This window comes from Saccopteryx bilineata, chromosome 4 (genome assembly GCF_036850765.1).
Source record: "Saccopteryx bilineata isolate mSacBil1 chromosome 4, mSacBil1_pri_phased_curated, whole genome shotgun sequence".
Classification (NCBI taxonomy): domain Eukaryota; kingdom Metazoa; phylum Chordata; class Mammalia; order Chiroptera; family Emballonuridae; genus Saccopteryx; species Saccopteryx bilineata.
This window is the reverse complement of record NC_089493.1, coordinates 110,757,652-110,765,774: the sequence shown is the minus strand read 5'-3', so window position 1 is coordinate 110,765,774 and position 8,123 is coordinate 110,757,652. Positions and strand designations below refer to the sequence as shown.

The 8,123-nt window shown below is 34.5% G+C and overlaps 1 protein-coding gene across 1 annotated transcript in view; it reads right to left on the bottom strand.

The window, feature by feature from the left end:
• Positions 1-145: 145 nt before the first annotated feature.
• The window catches only part of MIPOL1 (mirror-image polydactyly 1), a 366,001-nt gene continuing 358,023 nt past the window's right edge, over positions 146-8,123 (bottom strand). The window contains exon 14 of the mRNA XM_066277790.1: positions 146-3,665. Coding sequence (XP_066133887.1) covers positions 3,599-3,665 — 67 coding nt within the window. The 3' untranslated portion in view covers positions 146-3,598. The remainder of the gene's footprint in view (positions 3,666-8,123) is intronic.

Below are 8,123 nucleotides of genomic sequence, written 5' to 3'. Positions count from 1 at the left end.
CTGGTTTTATGTCTAGCAGCTGCTCCGAGGTAGAGCGAAACCTTGAAGTTCAGACCTCTGTTTGATAAAATTACACCATCAGAAAAAAAAAAAAATTACCCCGTCAGGTCTTAGCAGAAGGCCAAATTAAATAGTAAAAAGCAACTCAAAGTTATTTTTTATTACAATTAATTGTGACAATATTCCTAATTTGTGAAGACTAAGACAAAGCATGTTACTATTATACCCCTATAAAGAACTCTTTACATACATGTGACACTCTTTACATACATGTGCAGTTCACATTATTATATTTCATTGAAAGAAATGCATACAATCTTGACTTTTTAGAGAATTCATACAAATGTGTTTAAAAGAAATGATACAATAACAGAAATTGTAAGAGTTAAAATCTTTATTAATTTTTTTTAATAGAAGTGTTTGGAGACCTATGGTTTGCCTGGAGTTTTAGTCGTAAGACCTCAGTTGTAAGTCCTGGCCAGGCCTTGGCAAGTTCATAGCCTCCTTGGGTCTGCTTCCTCATCTGTAGAATGTATGCACTAATAACAGCGATAACACTAAAATTATCATGTGGCTAATATATGTATATAATAATGATAATAATATGGTTGTTAATAGCATCAAAAAGATAAATGTGAAAAAAACTTTGCAAATCATCAGGTGCTATGCATGTTTGTATTATCTTTTCTGCCTTTCTTCTGAACTACTTATTTTTACAAGAAGTGATTTCTCATGTTACTGTAGGAATTATACATGATGTTTAAAGCAAACTCAAAGAAACATTTCTGGGTATCTTCAAATACTTCTGAAGTTGTTTTATTATTGAATATGTGATCTTCAGTGAGCAAGGTTATTCCTTCATACAAAAAATAAAAGACAATTTGAAAAACTGTTGGTGGACATTTTTAAGTGTAAATTTTAAGTAATTTTTTAATGATAATATCTGACTAAAATATTTAGCATATGTAATTTTGTAGACATTCACTTTCAAGGGGATGTGAGAGACTTTGGGGTGACTATCCACAGTGAACAATAGTAGATGTTCCAATTGTTTTGTAAATTTAACTTTATAATATCAAATTCTACAAAAGATTTGGATATTGATAACAGGAATTGCTCTAATCTGATCATTTAGATTTAGAAAGAAATGTTTGGAAATTGTAAAATGCTACACTTTGTTTTATAAAAACACAATTTTGCAAAATTACTCTAGAAAAATTTCTCTCTTCTTTAGGACTAACCTGAAAATTCAAGTTTACTTGTTTTTTTTTTTTATCATTTCTTCCTTTTCATTGAATTTATTGGGGTGACACTGGTTAACAAAATTATACCGGTTTCAGGTGCACAATTCTATAGTGCATCATCTGTACACTGTATCCACCACCCCAAGTCAAGTCTCCATCCATCACCATTTATCCCTCTATACCCTCCTGCACCTCGCCCCACTGTCCTTCCCCCCAATGGTATATGTAAGAATGGTGCATAAATGACTCCGTACTTGTCTTGAAAATAGATAGTGGAAGATAATTTAGTTTACTCTTAAAGATGAATTAAACAATTGTAGGGACTTGAGAAAAATTTTCATTTGCCAACAAAATTTTTTATGAATTCAATCTCTACTTATCTTTTTCAAAATCACCACATTTTCTGTGTCCATGAATTCTTTCTCCCTTTTTTGCTCAGTCACACCACTCCCAACCCCCACCCTCCTTACCCAGACACTGTCAGCCTGCTCTCTATTTATGAGTCTGTTTCCATCTCCCTTGCTGGCTGTGAGTTATTTGAGGAGGATTCTGGAACGGACAATTTTGTGACAAGATCTGTTTCTCTTTACTTACCTTCATGATGTGAAAGGTGTTGTTGCTTCACATGTGCAGCAGTTAGATGTTGCAGATAAAGCCCAAAGAAAAGACTCCATGAATGACCAAATTATTTAAAATTTCTCTACTTATATAGTCACTAGTTTGTAAGAGGCTATACTTCTCTTTAGGACTATGGAGTAGATCGAGGTAGATTACTTTTAACTCCTGTTGTTCTTTATTTTCTAATTTTCATACTATAGTTTAAAAACTAAATAAAAGCAGGCAACATTAGTACATTCTAAACTTAAATTCAACAGATGATTCTAACTCTTTATTAATTTAATGGATTTAGTAAGGAAGAAACTGAGTTGTTAGCAGTATGATTCTCTTGTTGCTCTGTGATAAAACACCTTACATCTTTCCGCAGAGTAAACAAAGTTCAAATGGATAACCCCCAATGGCATATGTAAGAATGGTGCATAAATGACTCCGCACTTGTCTTGAAAATAGATAGTGGTAGATAATTTAGTTTACTCTTAAAGATGAATTAAACAATTGTAGGGACTTGAGAAAAATTTTCATTTGCCAACAAAATTTTTTATGAATTCAATCTCTACTTATCTTTTTCATCCAGTTCTAGACACAGTCATTTTTTCTATCGGCTTCTCACCTATTCAATCTAAAAAAAGATATTTTTCCTAGAGTCATATATACAAATCTTCATTTTACTAATAATTTCATATGGTTGGTTAGAAGTGACTGCTATGCTCTATTTTAAGTTATCTCTTAAATAAAATAATATAGGTAACCTGAATAAAACTGTAGGTTTGCTTTTTTCCAAGACTATAATGTTTTTACATTATAATTTTATTGCATATTAGATATTGGATTCTCTTCTTCCACAAAAAAATTCAAATGGTAACCTAAATGAAGATAATTAAAAAGAATACTTAACATGTCAGATGGCCTCTTGCATGCTGGCACAAATTTTCAAGCCAAAAGCATCCCAGTCTACTAGACAGACTTGGCAATATGTACAGCGTAAATAAAGTTTAGATAATTATTCAGACCAAACATGAAAAAGTATTGACAAAATGAATTTACATGTGCACATTAACAGTATCCTATATCCTCTTTTTATTGAAAACAGTCTGCATTATTTTTATGGAAAAAAAAATCATGCCTTGATTAATGTAATTTTAATATATCAATCTTTTATTAAAAATTATACATTTAATTCTTAGTACCTATACTTAATATTCTTTAATACTAACAAGTATTACATGCATGCACTGAAGGAAAACTCTATACTTACGTCTGAGCTTCTTACATCAGGTAAGAAATAAACTCTATATGGAAAAATGCATCTATCTAAAAATTTGACCTAACATAGTAGATTAAGGTTTAGACAGTAGTGATTCTGCTGCATTTTGACTTGCAAAGGGCCACATGTGAAGATATGATCCTGACTAATTTCCCAATGTTTCTATAATAGTCTTTTAGTTAAAAGGAGTTACATTAAATATAGTGAGATAGAAAATAGTCACAAAATAAACTACAATTTTATAGCTACCCATTGGTAAAAGTTTGTAGTCAATATATTTAGATAAATAACTCAAGTCAGCAACAAAGTGGTTAAACATTTGTGATTTGATTTTATCTCAGCTTGGAATGTGGTTGGAGTGTCCCACTTCTAACAACTGTTTGCTAAGTTAAGGCTTTAGTGTTTACACAGTGTTGAATGAAGCAGCCTGGTCACCAGATGTGACTGCTTCCCAGACTGGCGTTTTGTTCAGTCAGATCACTGTCCTCACGGTCCCCATTCCAACCTTCTTCCTCAGGACGTCCACCAGCCTTTCCAACCTAATCAGGGGCAAGGAGGTGGAAAGGGAAAAAATGAATATAAGAAGTGCAATTATTTTAGGAATGTTTTGGCTGAAAGTGGACAAGATTTGCCTGTGACCTTGAGTCCTGGTAGTCATGTTAAGAAACAAAGCATTACTGAAATCAAGAGACACTGGTACAGAGTGCCAAGTATTTGAGGTAAAAAACCCCAGCAACAACACAAACTTTAACCCAGATCTTCAGATTATGTCATCATTAGATGGTGTTTGAAAAATATACGCTATTCATTGCAATAATTATCTATTTGCATTAAGGTTGTGAATCAATCATTTATTATGCAATGACAGGATAGCATATTAAACGTAAAGCAGTTTCAAACCGATTTTTACCTAAGAAGTACTTATTTCAATTCAGAAATACTAGCAGTCTTACACCTGCTACTTAGCTAAATAAGTGACACATGGGTAGACTGTACAATTTTTATGCATTAATTTTTTTCCCCCTCAGAGTCAGCTGGTGAAGATAAAGCCAGGAATTAGGTGGCTAGGGGGGAAAAACATCATGTCTCAGTGGTATAAAAATCACTTAAATAAATACAAATAATTTGATAATAATAAAACCAGACCTTCTGTACTACATTTAAAACTTTCTATTCTTGAGTAGTATAAATAAATAGGCTAGAAATAAATAATTTTAGTTGATTAAAATTCACCAATTATACTGAAAATAGAGTGAAAAGTTCAGAAGCTCATTCTGTAGCGTTTTTGGCTATTCTATGGGCGGGTTATCACATTCATGTGGATCAGTGAAAGTTTTGTTCGACAAAGGATGACAGAATCAGACCATTAATTGTTTTTTCTTTTATTTATTTTTTTTACTGAAAGTATAAAGCGTAACTAAACACTTGCTTGATGTTATACACAGAGGAGTCTCCATTATAAGCGAAAATCATGCCCAGCAGTTTTCATGTACACAATTTTCCCTCCTCAGAGACCGCAGAGACAGAGTCTAGTCTGCTCCAGCCTGCCTCATTTATATGGATCCATGCATGAGGGTCCTCTGCAAATAAACTTAGTACAGAGCTAGACATTAACGGAATGAAGGTATTCTTAGTGTCATTCACTGGTTCAGATGGACTCATCAGTTGCATCCAACACTGAAAACCAGCTCAAGGTTATTGGATGACTCTGAATATACTGACTTTTGTAGAAAACAGGAATATGACATGAAAGAATTAGGTTCATTAAAACCTTTGCTTTTAGAAATGCGGTGATAATCTTAGAGTGAAAATGCAAATTTGTCCATTTGTTACTATAAAATTCTCAAATGTAAGCTACCCATAAGTATTATACATTCACTAAAACAGCTTCAGCTTAGTGGTGCAAATATTTAAACTAGAAGATTCACTGGAGAATTCACTCTATTCAAAGATCATCTGTATAAGTTGGACTAGTGATAAAAACTAGTGCTGTCTTAGACACTGAATATTATATATCAGGGGTCCCCAAACTACGGCCCGCGGGCCACATGCGGCCCCCTGAGGCCATTTATCCGGCCCCCACTGCACTTCTGGAAGGGGCACCTGTTTCATTGGTGGTCAGTGAGAGGAGCATAGTTCCCATTGAAATACTGGTCAGTTTGTTGATTTAAATTTACTTGTTCTTTATTTTAAATATTGTATTTGTTCCCGTTTTGCTTTTTACTTAAAAATAAGATATGTGCAGTGTGCATAGGGATTTGCTCATAGTTTTTTTTATACTCCTGCCCTCCAACGGTTTGAGGGACAGAGAACTGGCCCCCTATGTAAAAAGTTTGGGGACCCCTGTTATATATGATTCATAGGATTACACAAATCTTCTAATTAAGACAAAATTTCACTAACTTGAATTGTGCAGGAGGGGGAAGAAAACTGCCAGTATGAAATTTAAAGTGTATTGCTAAATTATGATAGTGACTTGAAATATTGTTAACCAACAGTTGCCAGTTAAAACCCTGAGAAGACATTAAGAGCTTATCTCTGCATATATTGTAACAAGTCAGGAAATAATTACTTTCAAGTTGGTTAAATATAGACTTCCTCCACAAAATCATCTGCACTATTAAAAAAGAATTCCTTAGCTCTGGCTGGATAGCTCAGTTGGTAAGAGCAATGTCCCAAAGTGCACAGGTTGTGGGGTCAATCCCCAGTCAGGACACATACAGGAATAGATCAATGCTTTTTTCTCTTTCTCCCTTCCTCTCTCTCAAATCAATTAGTAAAATAATAATAATTCTAAAAAAAAGAAAGGGTATTAAAGCCCTGGCTAAATAGTTCAGTTAGAGTTTCATCCTGGAGCGCAGAGGTTGCCAGTTGGATCCCTGGTCAGGGCACACACAGGAACAGCCTGATGTTCATATCTCTCTCTTCAATCAATCAATCAATCAATCAATCAATCAATCAATTAAAAAAAGAAATTTCCTCATAATGTAAAATTAAGCTCTGTTCTGCATAAATACAGTGTGTCCGTAAAGTCATGGTGCACTTTTGATGGGCCACAGGAAAGCAACAAAAGGCGATAGAAATGTGAAATCTGCACCAAATAAAAGGAAAACTCTCCCAGTTTCATACCTATTCAGTGCAGTTCCGTGTGGGCTCACACACAGATTTTTTTAGGGCACCTTAGGTAGCTATCCCGTATAGCCTCTACAGACTCATCACTGACTGGTGGCCTACCAGAACGGGATTTGTTCACCAAACTGCCGGTTTCCTTCAACTGCTTATCCCACCGAGTAATGTTATTCCTATGTGTTGGCGCTTCGTTATAAACGTGCCAATATTCACGTTGCACTTTGGTCACGGATTCGAATTTAGTGAGCCACAGAACACACTGAACTTCCCTCTGTATCGTCCACATCTCGACTGGCATGGCCGTAGGCTGCTCTGCTGTATACACGGTGTTACGTCATCTGCACATGCTGCCACATCATCCTACAGAAACTGGGAGGTTTTCCTTTTATTTGGTGCAGATTTCACATTTCTATCGTCTTTTGTTGCTTTTCTGTGACCGGTTAAAAGTGCACCATGACTTTACGGACACACTGTATACTGCTTACAAAAATCAGGGGATATTTCAAAATGAATATGAAGCTATAAAATATCCCCTAATTTTTGTGAGCAGTTTATTATTATCACTATATATTCTGAATCAACAGAATCCCAAATTCCTGAGACAAATCCGTGAGTACTCCTTTTGACTTCTCCTTTACAGATAACCTCATCCTACTTTTGTTTCCTTTTTTATTCATTGGGACGCTTTCCCATTTAGAACTAGTACATCTTGCTAAGGGAAGAGGTTAGGAGGAAGTACTTAAATATCATGTTTTGCAATGTCTTTACTATATTTCAACAATTACCAGATCAACCACATTCTCAGTTCATCCAGGTTGAATGATTTATGAATATTCGATCTCAGAAATGAGAAAATGTCAATTACTTAGTTTTGTGAAAGCTTACCAATTGCTGAAACACAATGAATCACCTATTCCTTCCTGTAAGAAATGAAATGCACCTGCCAGATGTGGGCCATGCCAGCAGGAAGGGAGGCTGCGTGTCTGTTGAAGCACCTTGCAGGATGTGCCTGCAGGCTATTCTTTACTGTCCAAATCAGTAACATCTTTTCAAAAATGATGCTGCTTACTGAAATAGGCTTAACTTCTTTACATTTTACTAAACGATAGCTTCCCAGGGGCTTCATGAGATAGGAGAAAGGTTAGAGCTAGGATTAGCATTTCTCCATTTTAAATATGAAGAAATTAAAGTACAAATCAGGTTCTGTGTAAAACAGGGAAGCGCCCGTTCAAAGCCACTTCCGCTAGGGTTTGGGCTCCTGGAGAAGTGAACATTCAGATTCTAGGTCAATGAATTGTTTGTCTTAATAGTTTTATTACAATTTTTCCTCAAGTTCTTAAGTCAGGTTGGTGTATTTCATCTTCTATTTTAATAATACATTATAGAAAAGTAAATTGATAAATGACACCTATTAGGAATTAGTTGTTACAATCTATTTTTGTTTTATTTTCTATATAAACTTGAAAAGTACTGTATTTTTCGCTCCATAAGATGCACTGTTTTCCCCCTAAAGGAAAGGAGAAAATGCCCATGCGTCTTATGGAGCAAAAAATGTGGTATTTTATTAAATATTTTAACACAACATTTGGTTCAGAATACTTTTTTCCTTATTTTCCTCCTTAAAACCCTAGGTGTGTCTTATGGTCAGGTGCGTCTTATGGAGCAAAAAATATGCTATATTTTACATAGAAATCTTATTTTGCAATAAACATTATTTTTATATTTTCTATGTATCTAATAAGTATATAATACAATGAAATATATAATTTTAATTTTAATTGAATTTATTGGGATGACATGGTTCACAAAACATGCAGGTTTCAAATGTACAACTCAATAAAACACCATCTACACACTATCTCAGGTGC